Raw genomic sequence first — 18,618 nt, forward strand, 5'->3', positions numbered from 1 at the left:
AACAAGTTGGTTCTACTGCAATTTTCTATTAGAAACAATTCTCGAGAGTGATGTGCTGCCTCCAGAAGCACTGGTTCTGGAGCTGGATGATTGCTGTCTCTGATCACACGTACCCAACATTACTGGGAAAGCTGCATTCTCACTCCGTCCCCACACACTTACGGCTCCTTCCCCATATGCTTGAACTATGGTATCAGAAAAACAGCACAATTACACAGCCCCCTGATGCGACTGCACGCTGCTTTCTCACACAATCTGAAAGCCTGACAAGCCAGTGAATGGGGGGGAAATGATGAGGTACAAAAATAGGGAGAGAGAGGAAAAACAGTGCAAATACTAAAGGGAAAACTCAAGGGAAAGAGAAAATAAGGGAGGGAAGAAAAGAATGAGAGAGAGGAGGAAGGGTGGAAAGAGGGCTTCAAAAACAAGGTAAAGTGATAGGAAAATAAAAATCAAATGTTCGGTAGGTGCTTGCTTTGTAAGGAACAGGCAGAGGGAGCATTTTACACCTCTGATCCTGGTCTCTTCGTCAGTTCTTTTTGGTGTCTGCCTTCATCTTTCCCACTTCTCGTTTTGTGCTCACCTCCTTTACCTTCTGGAATAATTTAGATTGAAAGTACGTCCTGGAGTTGCTTACACCTCAGACCTCTAAGCAGCCAACTCCACAGGCTGGGAGAGGACTTCAGTGAAGCCAGGGGTTATCCCCCCAGCTCCCGCTGAAAAACGCCGCTTGTGTCTCAGAGCAGCTGAAGGAGAAGGGATCGGGGCCAGTTCAGCCTGGCAGTAGATCGCATCCGCGCCAGCAAATGCCACGGTACCCGTCCAGGGGAGCTGTCTCGGGGGGAGCCGGGTGGTTTCTAGGTGGGAGGCGAGCGGAAGGGGCCGCGCTGCCGGCCCCGCTTTCCCCAGGCGTTTGTCAGGAGGGACTTGGCTGAGGCGAGGGGGCAAAGCGGGGCAGCGCGGCCAGTGGGTGCCCGGGGTGGGGCTTACGGCGGGGCCGGGGCAGGTCCCTCCTGGCCAGGGGGAGCGGGAGGCGGAGGAAGAGGAAGTGCGGCGGCAGCCCCGGCTCGGAGCTGGCCGGCCCCGCGGAGGCGCCGCCCTGTCCCCGCAGCGCCGCCCCGGCCGGCGCGGGCTGCTGCATGGGCACAAACTTTCCGCCTCGCGGCGCGCCGGGCTGCGCAGCGCCCTGAGCCCGGGAGGGAGGACGCCGCGCACCGTGCCAGGTAGCGGGGCTCCCTCCGTGCCAGGCAGGGCTGCTGAGCTGCAGCTCTACGGAGCCGCCTGGTTTCGTCCTAGCAAAGCCTGATCCAAAGCCTGCCGGAGCCACTGAACCAGACAGTAAGTACAAGGGGGAGTCCCTCTCTGTCCACCCGCCCTGCGGCGGGCTCAGATTCCCATTTCGAACGCGGCGCACTGTTCGAACGTTCCTTTTGAGAACGCTGCGCACCTGGAACGTTCCAGCTCAGAATGGTGCTGGGCAAGCCCGGGACACTTCAGCTCCCTGCGCCCGTCTTCAGTCTGCTTATGCCCGGGTCACGGTTTCTGCCTGTCTGCGTGACACCGGCTCCAAGGCACGGCTTGAGGGAGGAAGGAGCAGAGGCTTGCCCGGCTCCAGGAGGCAAGACCGTCGCCCAAAGCAGCGCGCGCTCCTGTGTGCCTGGGCTAAGTTCTGCGCGACAGCTTCAGTCTAGGTTCAGGCAGGGGCGCCCGGGGTACGTGGTTGGGCAAACCGGTACAGTCATCGTATGTCAGTGTTTCTGGTGTGAAAATTCCTTAGTAAAGTAACAGACTCAAAAGCTGTGACACACCATCCCGTTTCCACTCTCAGCCATCAGTGATGTGATAGAGAAGAGAGAGCACGGTGTTAAGTTGAAGACAGGCAGAACGTTTATGCCTTTCTGAACATATTTGCCTTCATCCTATCTGCTGTGGTAATAGCTTCTGTTATTTTCAGATACTGGATTCTGGGCATGTCTTCCAAGTCCACTTTGTTTCAGCAGGCTTCTGTTCATGTAGAAGGGGTTAACGCAATACTAGGGTTATTAAATGCACATACAGGGATGTGTTTCTATAATGTGAATGTGATATAGATACTTTCCTTCCATTTTTTTCCATTTGCACCCTTGTCAGAGCTATTAAGTTGCCCACTTTTCATCACCGCATTTGCCCTTCACACTTCTGGAAAAGGGGCAGCAGGCGGGATGGATTCCCTTTTGAGTTGATCCTTTGGCAACCTGGAAGCATCACAGGTTGGTGTCAAGAGATGGAAGACATTTGTTCTCTCTTAGGACTTGGCCTGCTTTCTCTATGGCACTCCCAGCCATAACTGGGACAGCAAACTGAATTAGGGGCTGCTGTTTAGCAGTACAGAGCACTGACCCCAGGTTGCCATGCTGGCTTAATAGACATGTTTTGTTCTAAAAGGAAATATTTATTGGGAGTAAAGCTATAAGAATTCCATTACACTGTATTTCCCAAACTTCATTTGAAAACATTAGGGGATATTTTATCAAGTTTAAAGAAATTGCCAGTTGCTCCATTTGGAGTCCTACATACTCAGATTTTTTCCAGCTAAATAGAAAAATAATTAACATTGCCAAGACTTAAATGATATCCAGTTTACAAGGGGAAAATATTGTAAAAGTTTTTACATTTCCATCTTGGTGCTTCCAGTCCATTAGCTTTTGACATGTGTAATTAGTTTTTCACAGTACCACAGGTCACATTTATATCTTTAATTCTTGATATTTCTTAAAGGATTTTATTCTCTAGTGCTGCTGTTGTTATTTTAAGAATCTAAGGTAACCTCCGATTTAGTTAAATTCAGGAAGGGGTTTTCCATTGCTTGAATGTTGGTATTCCCCTGGCTTTGCTGTGAAAATATAGTGCAGAATGAGTAAGTATAAATGTCACGAGTTACTTAAAGCAGCCCAGAGTTGCAGTGGTGGGAAGCTTAGTTATACTAAATAATTCACTCATAGGACTGTGATGGCCCTCTTGAGTCACTGAATTCAGACACCAGCCACATCATATAATCTCTTTCATAACCTGATCAAGTTCCTTCTTAAAACTAAGTAGGTTTTTTTTTGTCTTCCCTGAACATTTGGAGCCTGTTCCAGAACAAACTTTCATGGTTCGAAGCCTTCCTCTGATATCCAACTGACATTTATTGATGGAGAGTTTATACCAATTTGTTCTTATAAGAATGTTGAATCTTGTAAGAACTTCCTTGCTGTCCCAGTCATGTCTTGTTGACTTATCTCTTTTTAGCTTAAACAGAAGTTCTGAGAGGGACAAAACTCCCTTGTTGTATTTATAGAGAACAATGGGATCCCTTTTCCAACCATTTTGCTATGCAAAACAACCCCAGTTCTCTAGCCTTCCATAAGAGAGACCTGTCTTTTCCCCTGATCCCAGTAGCCCTCTTATGAACTTTTTCTAGCTTGAACTAATCTTTCATGAACTTGCAATATGCAGAAATGGCATAGTATTCCTGAGGAGTTCTCCGGTGCTTTGTACCATGGCATTAATACTTCTCCATTCGAAATAGCTTGCTTGATTTTGATTCTGGGGTTGCATTTGCCTTTTTCATGGCCACGTTCAATGATCAACTAATTATTTTACACCTAAGTTTGTCTTTTTCTCTGTCATTTTAGACTGAAGAACTCCTGGTTTATAGTAGGCATTCTTATCGGTCCCTAAGTGCATAGATTTCATAGATTTCATAGACATTAGGGCTGGAAGGGACCTCGGGAGATCATCGAGTCCAGCCCCCTGCCCAAAGGGCAGGAAGTCAGCTGGGGTCATAGGATCCCAGCAAGATAAGCATCCAATTTACTCTTGAAGGTGTTCAATGTAGGTGCTTGAACCACCTCCGCTGGCAGACTGTTCCAGACCTTGGGGGCTCGGACAGTAAAGAAATTCTTCCTTATGCCCAGCCTGAAACGGTCTTGCAGGAGTTTGTGACCGTTCGACCTCGTCATCCCTTGGGGCGCTCTGGTGAACAGACGTTCCCCCAGATCCTGGTGGTCACCCCTGATAAACTTATAGGTGGCCATCAGATCACCCCTGAGCCTGCGCTTTTCCAGGCTAAAGAGTCCCATGGCTCTCAGCCTGTCATCGTAAGATGTGTTTTCCTGACCTCTGATCATGCGCGTGGCTCTCCTCTGGACTCTCTCAAGCTTCTCCACATCCTTTTTGAATTGTGGAGCCCAAAACTGGATGCAGTACTCCAGCTGCGGCCTCACCAAGGCCGAGTACAAGGGGAGAATGACGTCCCGGGATTTGCTCAAGAAGCATCTATGGATGCACGCCAGCATTTTGGTCGCTTTACTAGCCGCAGCATCGCATTGGAGGCTCATGTTCATCTTGTGGTTAATGATGACCCCCAAGTCTTTTTCTTCTGTAGTGCTAACCAATGTAGCACTGCCGAGCCTATAAGGGTGCTGCAGGTTTTTCCTCCCAAGGTGGAGAACCTTGCATTTTTCGGTGTTAAACACCATGAGGTTCTCATCTGCCCATTTGCTGAGCTTGTCCAGGTCAGCCTGGATCACCCGCCTATCTTCTGGCGTGGATGCTTTGCCCCAAAGTTTGGTGTCATCGGCGAACTTGGCCAGTCCACTCCTGACTCCAATGTCCACATCGTTAATGAAGATGTTGAACAGGATGGGTCCCAGGACAGAGCCTTGAGGGACCCCACTGGTCACAGGGCACCACGATGAGTGACTGCCATCAATCACAACCCTCTGGGTCCGACCACGAAGCCAATTTCCCAGCCAGCGGATCGTGCTGGAGCCAAAGCCCCAATTGGCCAGTTTGGCCAAGAGGTGATCATGTGATACCAGATCAAAAGCTTTTTTGAAGTCAAGATATATGACATCAATCTCTTCTCCCTTGTCCAGGTGATAAGTCACCTGGTCATAGAAGGAAATGAGATTGGTCAAACAAGACCTACCTGCAACAAACCCGTGCTGGCTATCCCTTAGAATGTCAGCCTGGGCCAGTCCCTCAAGGATGGCCCTCTTAATAAACTTTTCTAAGATCTTCCCCAGGATAGAAGTCAGGCTAATGGGCCTGTAGTTAGCCGGATCCACTCTCCTCCCTTTCTTGAAGATCGGCACCACATTGGCCTTCTTCCAGTCTTCGGGCACTACACCAGAGCGCCAGGAGTTTTCAAAGATCCGTGCCAGGGGCTGGGCTATGACGCTCGCCAGCTCCTTGAGTACCCTGGGGTGCAGATTGTCAGGGCCAGCTGACCTGAAGGTATCCAGCTTCTCAAGGTGTTCCTTCATGAGGTCAGCATTGATGGAGGGTAGGGGATCCCCCTCACCCAGATCTCCCTGTCCCATAGCAGGCATGGGCGTCCCGTGTGACTGATGAAAGACTGACGCAAAGTACCTATTTAATAGGTTGGCTTTTTCCTGGGTGTCAGTTGTCAGTTGCCCCATCTGGTTTAGCAGGGGTCCAACATTGCCTTTGCTTTTCCTCCGGCTCCCCACATATCTGAAAAAGGACTTTTTGTTGTCCTTGATGCCTGAAGCTAGTTGGAGTTCAGTTGCAGCCCGCGGAGTTCGCGCAGGGGACCTGCAGGTCATGTTATTAAATTTCATCCCAGTTCTATTATTCCGGTCCTCAGGATCATCCATTTCTTTCTATGTTATATTCTGATTTTCACTGTCAATGGTTTGAACCTTTGTGTCCAGAAAAAATCATTAGCCCCATGCTACTTTTGTGCCAAGATCATCAGTGCAAAATATCAAACAAAGTCGGGTCCAGATCTGAGTCTGGAGTTCCTTCTAACCTGATGCTTCCCAATCTTGTCTCCTTTTTGGCCAGTTCCTTATCCTTGTAGCTGTGCAATTTCAGGTGCTAGAATTATCAGGTGGGGGATAGTTGATCCCTCTGCCTTGAGTGGAACATAGGATTGGAAGGGGCCTCCTGGGCCCTATGATTTATTTGCAGACAACTCTTTAACCAAGGGTTCATCCAAGTGCATTAAATTCTTGAGTTTTTTGTCCCCACTTCGGCTTTGATTTGCCAGCAGGGGCGCCCCAGTGGCACATGTGTGGTAGAGGCATCCCAGACCCGCTGACCCTAGGAGCAGGAAGCAGAAGCTGGAAGAGGTGTGGGGAGCCTGGAAACCCTGGCTGCTACTGTAGCAGGAACCAGAAACAGCAGTTGGGCAGGAGCCCACAGTCCACATGTTAAGCTGACATAGACCACTAGTGGGACGGCCCTGGCTTAGAGAACTGTTAATCTATCTGTCCGTAGCCTCACTATATCATAAACTTCATGTGTACATTTACATACCCATTTATTTCTAAGCATGGTTGTAAAACAGATAATTCAGGGCTACTGCCTTGTGAAAATTTTACATTGTATGTGCATTTGATTAATAATCATAGAAGAGGGAGGAATCAAAATGCTTCACAAGAATGACTTTCTTGGGAGATTTCCCTAGTCTGATGTAGACCGTTCTTTCCCTTCTGGTTTCCTCAGGCTGATGTGACTAGCCAAGGAGGAAGATTGTGTTGATGTAGCTTACACTAGCAGCTGCTGAAATGAGAGGAGCAAACTAGCTTCACCCTTTCCTTCCTTGAGAGGCTTACTGTAGCTGTGCTGCAGGCTCAGGGAAGAGCTCTGATGCTCTCTCTTCCTCCAGTGCAAATTCAAAGTTCATAATAAAACTTCTAAAACAAGTTTGTTGATTGTTTTAGTGCAGTAGTAGGAACTAACTTACTCCATGCTAACTTTGTTTAATAACAGGTTGGCAATAGCTTTTGTGTTTGTATAGGCACAGGTTCTGGGTGCTACAGTGATATAAATATTAAATATATAAAATTATCTTGTCTCAGTCTGGTAGAGTACTTTAATGCAGTTTGTCTTAAAGGGTATTTCAAATTTGTTTTTATATGGACTGAGATGCTGGGTTTCAACCAGCAGTATACTAAAAGTTTGATTTGGAGATGATAAACTGAGAACAGAAAAGGTGGTAGATCTCTAAAAGGTAGAAAATCAATTCCTGTCACATTTTTGATCATTTTAGTCAACTGCATCTGCTTTCATGAATCATGGAGGAGTCCAAAAAAGGAGAAGGATTGTCTTGGTAACTATAACTGTTTCTTGAAAGTTCTAGACCAGCTTCTGGGATGCCAGTAAAACTTCCATCAGGGAAAGTTTTTCAGGTCTAGGATGTGTTCTGGGTGGGGAGTATGTCAGTCTATTCTATCTGGAGCCATTTCATTTTGTATAGTAAGTAAATATGTATTGGACTCCGGGGTAAAATGCAGCAGTTTGACTTGACATCTATTAAGGGGCTCACTCAAGATAAGGGAAACTCAGATAAATTGTGGAAACTGTAATCTGTGGAACAGGAAAACCATTTTCTACTACTGGTGACTCTACTTTGTCATTCAGAAGGCAATATCTAAGAACTACTCAACTGTAGGTTTTGATGATGATTTTCAATTCATTATATTCAATTTTGGTACATAACAGAATTAAAAATGAGATACAGACTAACAAATCTAGTCAGGTCTAGGTTTCATTTCTAGGTGTATCCGAATGGCTGAACATGTGAATGATATAAGAGATTATTAAGATCATAGCATTCTTATAGGATGAATTTTGTTAATCTAAATAGAAAATGAGTTGGCAGACTGAATTGTTTAAATCTCCTTGTCTAACACAAGGCTTTTTCCCACACCATGTTGATCGGGGGCGGGGGTAGGAAACCTCATCTTGGATTTGAGTAAATACAGCATTTTCCAGAGCGTTCCAACTAACTCAGAAAAAATGCAATGCTCTTAGTAAAATTGAGCAGTGGTTTTTAATGTCTCTTTTGAGGCTCTGCTGAATTTTTTAGGACATCATCCCAGCTCCATAAAGAGTTCTGATGATTTCAGTGGGACTTTTCACATGCCCAAAGTACTCTCAAAGTACTCACTGTTTTTATTATTTCATCATGCTTTATAAATATTTTTATATAAAAAATATGCTTTACATTTGGATTATATGTACCTGAAATACAGCCAGGTGATTTCTTTTGATGAGATCTCCTTGCTGTCCTGGTTCCCGATTCAACAAGGTACTTAGGCACAAACTTACAGTTAGGTATCTGAGCAGTCCCATTAAAAGCAAAGTAATGAGACAGCTCTTATGCTTAAGGACCTTGACAAATCAGGACATCAAAGAAAGAGTGTTTTTCGTAATTTTATTTTAACCTTTTGCTACCCATAGTGCCCAAGGAACCTTATGTAGTGAATTAATACAGCTCAGTGAACAAAGGAAAGGAATTTTCATTTGGTAGAGGAAACATGTTCAGTGAATTGCTAAATGTTTGCAGTGCTGATTATTGGCATTAACAGAAGAAACTGTTGTCTGGCATAGAAGAAGATATTTAAATATCCTTAGCTCTTATTTCACAAAATAAAATAGCTGAGTCTAGCTTATAGAAATGAGTAAAATAATGTAGTTTATATTTTCTGCCAAAATAAACAGAGAAGTTTCAGGGTTGGGATGGTGGTTTGTAGAGCAAATCTCTAAAGATTTAAAGCATAGGATGACATTTGATGCACGTTTGTGTAATGTTTCTTGGGACATTTTCATACCAAAGATACAAATCTTCTTTTTAGCACATGTTGATTTCTGTTTCCAATTTGTATATTTAGGCTGCCATGCATGATTGGTCAGTTGCAGCTTATTTAAAATATTATTTCCTCCCTGAAAAGGGGAAAGTTGGATTTTTACAGAAAACCTGACAAATCTAATTACAGATAACTGTTTTGTACATAGAAACACACGAGTTAGAAATTTTAAAGTTAAAATTTTAAAGTTGGACAGCTACAATTGAATTTTCCCATAACAGGGACGGATATATTAGAATTGTTGCTTATATATGTGTTGAGTGCTTAATGACATCATATTGCATTTTTCCATTACTTTTTTATAATGGAATATATGTCCTTCAGATATATTTGAGTACATACCAGGTAAGGAACAATATAGATTACACTGTCAGTCTTCCAATAAAGTGGACAAAATCTGCATGGTGTATAATAAAAATAGTTCATTTATGCTATTTCATAAAAATCCATGGGCTGTTTACCTCTTTAAAAAAATAAAAATTGCCAAAGTTTTGATGATACGACATATGTAATTGAAGAATCAATGCTGAATTCTATTTTCTCTTCCTTTTCCCATGCCTCTCTCTATCAGCAGCTGTTGAAATGGGTTGTGGATTAAACAAGTTAGAGAAACACGATGAAAAACGGCCTGGTAATATCTATTCAACTTTGAAGAGACCCCAGGTAGAAACCAAGATTGATGTTTGCTATGAGTATCGTTTCCTGGACTTTACAACTCTGAATGATAGTAAGTACACAAGTATTTCTCTTCTGGCTATTTTTTGTTAAATTAGACAATTTGAGGAAAGCTTATTCAGCATTTTCCTACTGTGAGTTTCAAACCAGTGCCTAAAATGTGGGGGCTATTTTTGCGGGGTGGGGTTCAGGTTTTAGAAGGGATTCTTCGTATTATATTAATATCATTGCATGTGAAAGGATAAATTTGTTTATCTTTGCTCATTATCCAGATTTTACTTGGGAAAGTGATTCACAGCTAGAAGCCTATGTGATTTCCCACTGTTCCCCAGTCAGATGGCTGCTCTAAGGGGTTCAATTTGGTATTGTCACATTTGCTGGCCTGTCTTTCATAATCCTCAGGCTGTTACAAATGCCTGCGGGTCATCTTTCATGAATTTGGTCTGGTCCACTGGCAAGATAGAGAGTGGCAAAAGGAAAAATCTCAAAAAACAGGAAGGTGGGAGGTCAAGTGTTATGTAGTTGCAATGTTTTTTTCCTTTATGTTGTTCAACAATTAACTTTGTCCTTCTATTAATAACCAGATAGGGTCTGCATTTTCATTCCTGCCACTGTCTGTAGATGTTATAGTTGTTTTTTTCTCTTACTGATATCTGTGAGCCTAGATTCCCAGATAACTGTCATCCATACTTTCTCTTACTTGATCAGGCTAGTCCTGTGCATTTTACATCCAGGAACACTAAACCATTTGGGAAACTATTGCTGGAGCAGGGGACGATAGCTTGCTGCTATGTGATCACACTCCAGAACCCGGTTGGCCAGCTAAATTCATGCAGAGTTCAACATCACATTCTCTAGCTGGTAAAGGGATAAACAAATAGAGACTTATCTTCTCTAGATACAGTATAACCCAGATCATTTGTCCTCATGGTTCAGAACCAACTTAATTTGCAGTGGGTTGCCAAATTAAGGGAAAGTCTCTTAGCTGCTTGATACAGCTTTTAATTCAAAGGGCACTTCTCTGATTACCTGGACCCCAGATGTAGGGTATGCACAAATGTTCAATTCCAGCACTGCAGGTTTTTGGGAAGTTTGCAGGGATGAAAAACCTAGCCCTGGATGCTGTCCTGGTTCTTTGACAGCATGGAGAAATGTCTCTTGGTCCTGGAAGGAGGAGTCAGGTGGTAAGGCTATGCCCTCCTCCCCTTCCACAGACTGTGGTGACCCCAGTCTATGAAAGCGGTGGGAAATGCATACAGCTGTTCCAATTGATACATGAGAACAGAGATCTACCTGGTTGGAAGTGCTCTTATTTTTTTCTGGAAGAGCCATGTCTCTGCCACAGCACACCCTTTGAGTGGCTAATACACTCTTTTCTTGTGCCAGGAGAAGGGTGTTTTTTTCTCCCAGCATAAATATAATGCCTGTCCATGGCCATAGTCCCATGCAACTGATTGGAGAAGTGGTACCCTTTGAATTAAAATCCATAGCAAACAGTTGGAGCACCTCAGTCTGTGTACCCTGGTTACTTCTCAAACTGTCATCTTAGCGGGGTGAGGAACCTAGCCCCTCCCAAAGTATTAGGCCAGGAACAGAAGTTACACATAAACCAGTTTAAATTATCAGAAACTAGTTCAGATTGTAACACAACAGAAATACAGTGCACTTAAAACACTTTCAAAATGGCCAAAACTGGTTTAAGATAAACATGGATGGATATAGTATCAGACTGAACTGATTTGGGTCAAACCGGTTTATGCAACTTCTGTCCCAGACCCCTTTCTGATTCAAGTTAACTCAGAGTCTCACAGCATCCCAGGGTGCTTTGCAACCCTGGGCTGTGCTGTCTGCTCCAGTAGAGCAAGGTTGGCCCCACCCCTCTCTTCCCTAGCTGGAACCCAATCATTGCTCCGGCAGGCTGAGCAAGGGGTTCAGGGGAAACCTGGTTCCAGACCCCAGCCAGGTCTACATGACAGGGGCAGAGCAGACCCTGACAGGCTTTTCCTTTGCTCGAGTGGAGAGTGAGGGGTGTGGCCAGACCCCATCCTGGGCCAGCAAATTAAGGCATAGGAGAAGGGAGGTAGGTTTAAGCCCTGTCCCCTGCTTGCATGGGACCCTAGCCAGGGTCTGCCTGGCAGGCACGGAGCAGCCCCTGACAGGCTTTTCTTTGCTCACTGGTTGAGCAGAGAACAGAGACCATGGCCAGATGCCGGCCCAGTTCAGTACACTGAGGCAGAGGTGAAGGGCTGGGATCCTGTGCAGGTAGGGGAGGGGCTTAAACCCCCTCCCTCCCCCTATGCCTCAGCATGCCAGCCCAGACTGGCATTTGGCTATGCCTTCTCCTCCCCAGCCCCCACTTTCATGCAACTAGGGAGCAGGGGAAAAGTCTGTCAGGGGTTGCTCTGCCCCTGCTAGACAGACCGCAGGTGGGGGAGGGGGTTTAAGCCCCCTCCTCAGTCTCATTGTGCTTGCCTGGCTCGGGGTCTGGCCATGCTCTCCACTTGAGCAGAGAGTGGGTAAAAGGCTGTCAGAGGCTGCTTCACCCCCACCAGGCAGACCCCTGCTGGGGTACCATGTGCGACGGGGAGGGGGTTTAAATTCCTGTCCCCGCCCCTCTGTCCCCATCTCTCTACTGGAATGGGGAGCAGGGAAAAAGCCTGGCAGGGCCTGCTTGGGCATACCTTAGTTGGGTCCATGTAGGCCAGGGTAGGAATTTAAAACTCCCCCCCATCATACTCGGTGGGGCAGCTGGCTCTGTTTCCCTCTTCACCCCCAACTCCTGCAGGGAGGTGGGAAAGCCTCAGAGGGCTTTCCTCCCAGCTCTGGCTACTGCTGAAGAGTAGGGAAGGGAAAGTGTGCTCTGGTACCCCCTCCTCCCCTCCCCACAGCATCTAGCCTGAGCCATTGCAGTCAGGTGGCTGCATTTCAAGAATCAAAAGTGAATGTCTGTTCACTTGCTTTGCAGTTCAATCAATGCAGTTTATATTAACCTGCAAAGACTGAATCAATTCAGCTTGGGACTTTTTGATTGTCTGTACTTAGCCTTAAAATTTTACTTTTTTGGTTCTTTCCCTGTGTAACTGCCACTTTGAAATTGGTGAAGCAGTTCAAGTTGGAGGTCTCTCATATGTAGAACAGAAGGAATTGCTAGTTGGATGCCCCCTGTGTGATCCTTTTGACTTTAGAATTGACTTCCATAGTCCAAAACAGTACAAATTGTCATCCTGTAAAAACCCTCTGTATGGATTGGTATTTAGTGAAGCTGCAAGTTCGGAGGGAATGGTTAGGGAGGATAGTAGATTCAACAGAAATAGGGTTGGGGGAGCTTCTGTGGGAGAAAGTTCACTTTTGTGGACTTGTTTCTTGTGTGTTCTTATTTGATTTAAGCATATGTCTATGCACGTGCAGGACTGGTACCTTTTTTGTGCTCATTAGAATGTATTATTAGTTGTCAAGAGTACCTTGCCTATCCAGTCGGTTTCTTTTCATATTTGTTTCGAAATTGAAATAAATACACGTACAACAATTTCAAAATTGGCTATGTGAATTCTGAGTACCTTCATGCCTATTGCCTGATACTCTTACAAAAGCATTTGTGGAGCTAGTAGAATTAAATATAAAATAAGTTACCTCAATTTTAAGACTTCCATGGTACCCATACCTGTCTTATCAGAGTGCTTCACATGCATTATCCTAACATCTAAGAAAGTATGGGCAAGCTACCTATAAGAGAAGGAACTGAGTTTTGCAATAACACCATGACTTGCCTGCCTTCATCTTCACACCCATCTCAAAGTGTCACAAGTCACAGAACCCTTTCATATCTGTGGAGCCAGGTAACCTAGGCCAGCAATGGCAGCATGCTGTCTTCTGGCCCCCACCACCATGATCCTTTGCAGGGTCCCTGATGATCTATGCAGTGACATCCCATGGGTTTCTGGTGCCCAGGGCCCAATGCCTGCATTTGTGTGGCCATGCCCCTGCCTCCCGCAGGTGATTGCCAAGCCTGGAAATGCCAGCAGCACTTCTGGTTTCACTGGAAGTGCTGCCGGGAGACCGAGTACCCCCCCGAAGGGCCTGGCTGGCACCCAGGGGCATGCCCCCCCCCCAACACTGGTCCAGGCTAAATCATTCACACACCAAGCTCCTATTGCAATGTTGTTGCCTGATGAGTTATGACAAGCTTTGGCCTTGAACAATGGCTGGCATGAGACTCATATTTGCCATGTGATGCAAATCCAACAGGGCTGTATGAAGCATTTTACATTGGGGTAACAATATATCCTGAACAAGTGGTTTGAATTATAAAAACACCAAAATCCCAACATTTTGCATGATTAATAGAAATGTCAGTGTTTCACACAGACCTCTGTGCAATAATAAAGGGACTCCATTTGGACTGCAAGAACTCAGATCTTTATTAGAAAAGCCATGTGCTCAGTGCTGGTGCTTTAAGCTGTGAGGTACAGTGTGTATTCAGAGCTATTGAAAAATTCTTCGAACACATTGGCTAGGGACAGAAATTATAAATTAATATAAGTGATCGGAAACTGGTTCAAATATGTAACACAACAGAAGTGTAATGCACTTAAACTGCTTTCAAAGTGGCTGAAGTCAGTTTAAGATAAACCTGGACAGATGTACCACCAGACTTAACTGATTTAGGTTAAATCGGTTTATTGAACTTCTGTCCCAGATCCCCTCCAGATTCAGGTTAACTCTCAGTCCCCCAGTATCCCACCTCTCCTGCAAGCCCTCCTTTGCAGGGTTGGCATGGTAGCATTGGCCCAAGCTGCCTGCTCCAGCCAAGCAGGAAGGCATGCTCTAGCACCTCCTGGCTCCTGGCGTGGTCTACTGCAGGCATGTTTCCCTACCCCTGTTTCCCTGGCAATCAGGCTCACATGCTAACACTTCAGCAAAAGGCCCACAACAGTGGATATGATGGATATAAAAGACTTGTAGTCAAAGGAACACTATGGAGATGTATTTATTTTTATGCATAATTTAACTGACCCAAATCTTTTATGTGGTGGACATATGGCAACCTAGGTGTATTAAAATTCTTTATTGGAACACAAAACATCACTTTTATTCTGATCTTCTATTAAAAGAGCTTGAGTTTGCTCAGGTCAATCAGTGCCAAAGTCTTATTAGCCTGATCAACTATCTAGGCCAGTGGTGGGTAATTATTTAATCTGGAGTGCTGCTTAATGAATTTTGGCGAGCTGTCAAGGGCTACAAGGGTAGCTCCACCCCTTGACAGGTGTTCTGCCCACCGTCCCCTGGTGGCCATCTTTGGACTGAAAGTCCCACCCCTAACCCTTGACCTGTGCCACTGGAAGTCCCTTGTCTTGCCCCCAGAAGTACTCCTTTATGTGAAGGGGTTTTTACTGTCTTGGAACGCCAAAAAAAATTATGTACTAAAAATTAAACATCTGTCATAACATATTTTGATTTTGATATTATGTCAAAAAATATTTTTGTCCTGATTTGTGTGTGTTTGTGTAGTGCATATAGAGGCAATTGCATAACAGCTTAAAATGAAGTCTTATTCTTGTATATTTGGGGGATGGGTGTGGGGTTTGTGGGGGGCTATGTGTGTGGATGTGTGTGTGGGGTTGGTGGGGAAGCATGTGGAGGGGTGTGGGTAGGTGTGGGTGGGTATGGGTTTTGTGGGGTTCTGTGTGTATGTGGTGGGGATTTGTGGGGATGTGTGGGTAGGTATGAGGTTTTTGGAGGGCTGTGGGTGTATGTGGGGGGATGTGCATGGGGAGCCCCCTTATACATGCCCATTGTGCACAGTCTCTGCTGCCAGCAGCAGCAGCAGGCAGTGGGTCCTTGGCTTACTTACAGCCCACAGCAGGTGGAGCCCCCTGACGGCACATGTTCTAGGTGAGCCCCAGGACTGCATGTGGCCAGGCCACTGGCTCCATCATGCAGGGTTCATGTGCATTTCCCAGGTTCTCTGCCTAAGCCCTGCACTGCCAGAGTGGAGCCCTACTTAATGAAGCCCCATGCAATGAAGCCAGCAGTGCAGATCATGGGGCTAAGCAAGGGCAGCAGGGAGAGGTGCAGAGCTGGCCTGGTTGCACAGCACGCAGCTCCCTGCCATTCCCCATGACCTACACGTGGCAGTGAGCAGGGCTGCCTACTCCATCACGTGGGGCTTCCCCAGGAGGCATGCAGCTTGGGTGGAGAACCTGGGAACTGTATGTGAGCCCTGTGCTATGGAGCCAGGAGGACCTTGTGCCCCTTCCAGCCTGGGTTCTGTGCTCCTGCTGACCCTCCCTGGTCCCCTGCTGGCACCAGTGTGGGCCCTGTGCTCTTTCACAGCTGCCACTGCTTCCCACCTGCTGCCACTGCTACTGCCCGCCTGCTGCTGTTGCCATTACTTCTCCACCACCGCTGCCACCCTTCCTCCACCCACTGCTGCTGTTTCCCTACCTGCTGGGTTGAGGTCAGGGCCGTCCCATAGGTGAAGGTGGGAGTGCAATGCGTGCTGCCCCCACAGGAATGAGCAGGGCTCGGCCCATGCAAACACAACAGGGGCAGCCCAGGACTTGGCCAGATACAGTGAATTGGTAGGAACCTGCCTTCAGGTTGGATGAAATTTCCTGGCAAGCTGGATCTGCACACCCCTGATGTAGGCTTGGGTGATTAAGGCATGCCAGTTTCTGTAGTGACTCTCAAAGGTTAGAAAAAGTAGTTCTGAGTTGCATTTCTCCTCTATCCTTTGTCGGTATGTTGCCTTTTTAGGTCTGTATTGCCTTGTTTGTAGTGTGTAACATTACACGAGCAAATTGGTGCAGAAGCATTGTTGCATTATAATTGGATGTAGGTGTCTGATCTGTCTTTATATATACCTTTGGACTTTATGCAAGTAATATTGTTAGTGCCCTGTTGTACTGTTCAAACAACACTTGTTACAGATTATTAAAGATAATGTTTTAATATTAAAACGTACTAATATGGTATAGATGATGAGCCTTTATAAAAAGGTCATATTTTGTGACACAAATTTGAAAGCTAAATGAACATGTAAGAATGAGTTTTAGTTAAATTATCAAGAAATTCCAGGTTCCTTCAGAAGGCATAGTTTAATAATACAGTATCTGGCATAAAAGATCTAATTGAACTTATAATCATATTTGAAAATATTTCATACAGAGAGAGATGCATATAGAGGCTAGAGAGAGCATTCATAGGACTTGTGTGCTTTTCTTTTCATCAGAAGTTTCTGTTTGCTGCAGAATATAGCATTTGCTATTGACTATGGTAGTTACCATCTCTTTCTAGCAGTGATTTTTGTATTACATTAAACAGTAGCTTATGCCTGTCTTCTGTCTCCTTTCACCATTCATCTAAAAACTCTTTTAAAGTATGTGGTTGTACATTTAAAAAAATAGTGCATTTGCAGGTGTTCTTATTTGATTTAAGACTAGCAAAAGCAATTGTTTTCTCAGCGTTGAGGTAATTTAATTTCCTCCTTTCATTTTTCAAGCAGAGGAGCATAAAGAAAATCATCATTATACTTTTGTATTTCCAGTTGACCTGGTTGGGTACCATAATTTTGTCCTTGAGACTGGTAAAATGAATTTAGGATGGAGAAATATTATTAGTTCAGAATTTTTTGTGCTGGTTAGAACCAGATCATGTGTAGATCATATGTAAAAGACAGCTGGACTAAAAAGGAAATTCTTTCATAGAAACCTTGCCTCATATCAGATACATATATAAAGATAACTTCTATAGATTTGAGAGCAGGAAAATGGTGTGGGGGGGTGAACTATTTATATGAGATTTTTTTATCCCTTCTGTAACAGCAGTGTGTGTGGTGTACTGCTTTAGGCTGTGATCCTTTTAAACACTTCTACGTGGGCCCAAGTTTGCCCAGGTCAATCTATGTCAAGATTCACCAGAGCCTAGATGGTCTATCAGGCTACTATGATGAATGTATGCCAGTTTCTGTAGCTAGCAACTCACAAAAGAGTCGCTAGCTCATGTCCAGTGCCTTTGATTCCTGCCAGAACATGCATGTATTTATAGCTGGGTTGACCAGGGTGGCCTCCAACATGAGTCCAGAGAAAGCTTAAACTCCAAGGTCTGGGTCAGTGCACATAAACCAGTTTGAAAATGGCTGAAACTGGTTTGAGATAAACCTGTAGTATTGGACTTAACTAATTTGGGTCAAACTGGTTTATGCAATATCTGTCCCAGACCCCTTACTGGTTTAAGATAAAACAGACTCCCCCAGCATCCCGGCATGCTCTCTGGGCTGGGCAGGACTCTCTGCTCCATGGCAGGGCTGCCCCCACTCCCCCGCTCCCTTGTTGGAGCTCCAGCAGAGACTGCAGGTGTCTGCCTGGCTTCCCCCTGATGAGCAGGAATAATACCCCACACCCGCCTCTCTGCTTTACACAGGCAGTTCTCAGCATTAGCTAGCAGACCACAAGCTGGCTACAGTCTGTCCTGTGGGAGACAACAAAGGCAGACAGGCTTTTTGGAGTTAATCAACAGGTAGCTGGTAATGTCCTTCCTTGGAAAAGCTGTTTAAGAAGAGCTTGAACTAATGGAGAGAGGCTTTGTTTTCTTAATGGATTGATAAACACTGAGTATGGGGTGATAAACATTCCCTGCTGAGCTGCTCAGGAGTGCGGGGAACATCAGAGCATCCTGCTGGGGCCTGGCCATGCATCCCTCAGCTCAGCTCTGTGAAAGGGAAGGAAGGGCTGCTCTAGTGCCCCCCAGCTTCTAGCCTGAGCCACTGCAAGCATGTGCCTAAATTTTTTTCAATCCAGAGGGAATGTCTTACGGTTACAAACTGGTTTAGCCGAGCCAGGTTAGACTAACCTGCAAAAATTGAATGAATTCAGGCTCAGGCTTTTTGAATGTCTGTCCCTAGCCGTGAAGAATCCAGGGTCCCTTGAACCCAAAGGAATCCAAAGTACTTTGAAACCACCCAGTTTCTACTATAGTAAGTCAAAGCAATACTTAAAAGTTTCTCAAGGCATGAACAGACAACATTTATGTAATGCAGTGTGAAAGAAAAATTAAACTTGTTACTGTTTCATGCTCTATATTTTTTTTTATTATAAATATCAGCTTTAAAGAACTAGTGAAAACAACTTGATATTTCTTTACCTATTGTGGAAATAATTAGAATACATACTAGAAGCAGCCTTTGTTAGTTTTTATATGAAGTGCTTTGTTATGGGTTCATGTTTTGGTAGACTCCCTTGAGATATAGTATTCTGTAGGTGATATGCAAAATATTCCAACAGCCTATTTGTAGTATGCT

At 45.1% G+C, this 18,618-nt stretch overlaps 1 protein-coding gene across 3 annotated transcripts in view; it reads left to right on the forward strand.

The window, feature by feature from the left end:
• Positions 1 to 615: 615 nt before the first annotated feature.
• Positions 616 to 18,618, forward strand: part of RFTN1 (raftlin, lipid raft linker 1) — a 152,809-nt gene continuing 134,806 nt past the window's right edge. Inside the window, exons 1-2 of one of the 3 annotated variants that reach the window (XM_090046597.1) lie at positions 616 to 814; positions 9,220 to 9,372. In XM_090046597.1, coding sequence (XP_089902723.1) covers positions 9,228 to 9,372 — 145 coding nt within the window. In that variant the 5' untranslated portion in view covers positions 616 to 814; positions 9,220 to 9,227. Of the gene's footprint in view, positions 815 to 1,043; positions 1,339 to 9,216; positions 9,373 to 18,618 lie in introns of those variants that run through there. The other 2 variants (XM_090046595.1, XM_090046596.1) reach the window with 2 other exon arrangements.

The sequence above is a fragment of the Crocodylus siamensis genome, chromosome 5 (genome assembly GCF_052110815.1).
Source record: "Crocodylus siamensis isolate JL-2025a chromosome 5, ASM5211081v1, whole genome shotgun sequence".
In the NCBI taxonomy this organism is placed as follows: Eukaryota; Metazoa; Chordata; order Crocodylia; family Crocodylidae; genus Crocodylus; species Crocodylus siamensis.